Raw genomic sequence first — 1,665 nt, forward strand, 5'->3', positions numbered from 1 at the left:
CTCCCGTGATTTAAAATAAGAAAAGAGTTTTTCTATCCAATGTCGTCACATTATAACATAATAATTAAAACATGATTTTTACCTTCCCCTCACAATTTTGAGCTCCTTGTGAGTATGGCTGTTTTTGCTTTATTATATAATTATATATTTAAATTTGGCTTTATATACATAAGATCACAGCCAAGGAGGTTAAACATAATTTCAAATTGTTATTCCAGCCACTTGTGCTGCTTTTCACGTTTGAAAATAATCATTGCCTTTACTTCAAACAGTGATCTATAAATTTGTTTAGACAATAATTAAGGGCTTTTTCTTCTTTAGGATAATAAAAATATTAAATGGTGTATTGAAGATACTACTAAAGAAACTACTTTTTGATTATAGTCTCTGCATTGAAGATTGGTAGGAATTTTTCTAATTTTCAGATCTTCCCACAACCTCTTTATTCAAAGAAATATCATCTTGGAAATAATTTGTGTGAAAAATTTACAAATCAAAAATTGACTCACAAGATGATGTTGCCATAATCATTCATTTTAACGGGTCTCCTAAGTATTTTCTGTATCAGTTTTCTTGATTATAAAATATCAATAATATGAACACACTCTTAATGTAACAGAATATTTAATTACATCTATTTCCCTCAACCCACCAAAGTCATTTAATAATTATATTGGCTGTTTCCACTGATTGGCAGGAGGCTCTTCCACTAATGCCTCCCATGGTTTCCACTGCATTGTTTTTCTCACCAGACTCAGTTCATTTTCAGCCTGATGAATCCCCTCTTCTATCTGGCCACCTTGAAGTTGGTCTTCTAATTTTTTAACATCTGGTTCCACTTTAAGCATAGCCAACTTCTCATTTGTAATCTGTTCTGTACACCTTTTATATGCTGCATTTTTAGAGATTTGCTCAAGAACATCAAGGATCTTTGTGTACAGTATTCTCAGCCTCTCATGTGGATTCTCACATGCAGCCAATCCTACAGGACCAGTAGTCTTCTTTGGCACACCTTGTCCCGTATTTAATTACTCTTTGCATCCCAGTGCCTAGCTTCATGCCTGCATAAAGTGATAGTAAATATCTGTTAAATTGAAATGAATCAATAAACATTCTAAAGTAAAAACCAAAACATCACAGCCATAGTAGGACTTATAGGACATGTCGGAAATCTACTCAACATTTAATTAGTGGTTGCTTGGTAGATTGATATAGAAATTCAATTTTTATCTGATCTGTGAACATAATATTTCTTTTACCAATTAGCCAAATGTGCTATGTCAACTAATTGGGGTGGGGTGATTTCTCTCTTTTAATAGATGTACACTTACTCCCATCAATATAGGGTGCTAAAATATTTTCATATTATCCTTTTGTTTTTCATTCTCCAGAAAAGTCATTGTCAGAAGAGAACAAGGATGCAAGCATAAAATTAGTTAAGTGAAAACAAGGTCATCTCTTGGAAATTTTATAAAAACAATGTAATTTTCTCCTGTTTGGCAGAGTTATAATGCTGCCATCACAGGGATCATAAAATGTATAAAAGAATAGGCACATTTATTTGGGGGCAATGCTCTAAAATTTCAAGTGATAGGAAACATGCCAACCTCTAGCATGAATAAACTTTTATCAAAATGTGCTGCATATTTCAGTTTTCTAAATCTG

At 32.6% G+C, this 1,665-nt stretch overlaps 1 protein-coding gene across 1 annotated transcript; it reads right to left on the reverse strand.

Moving 5' to 3' along the window:
• Window positions 1-631: 631 nt before the first annotated feature.
• LOC101021591 (NADH dehydrogenase [ubiquinone] 1 alpha subcomplex subunit 5-like) lies at window positions 632-1,028 on the reverse strand (the record flags this gene model as incomplete). The annotated part of the gene is made up of 1 exon (XM_021937490.2): window positions 632-1,028. A coding segment is annotated over one exon (360 nt), but the record flags the coding sequence as incomplete, so codon positions are not given.
• Window positions 1,029-1,665: the final 637 nt, after the last annotated feature.

This window comes from Papio anubis, chromosome 6 (genome assembly GCF_008728515.1).
Source record: "Papio anubis isolate 15944 chromosome 6, Panubis1.0, whole genome shotgun sequence".
Taxonomy (NCBI): Eukaryota; Metazoa; Chordata; class Mammalia; order Primates; family Cercopithecidae; genus Papio; species Papio anubis.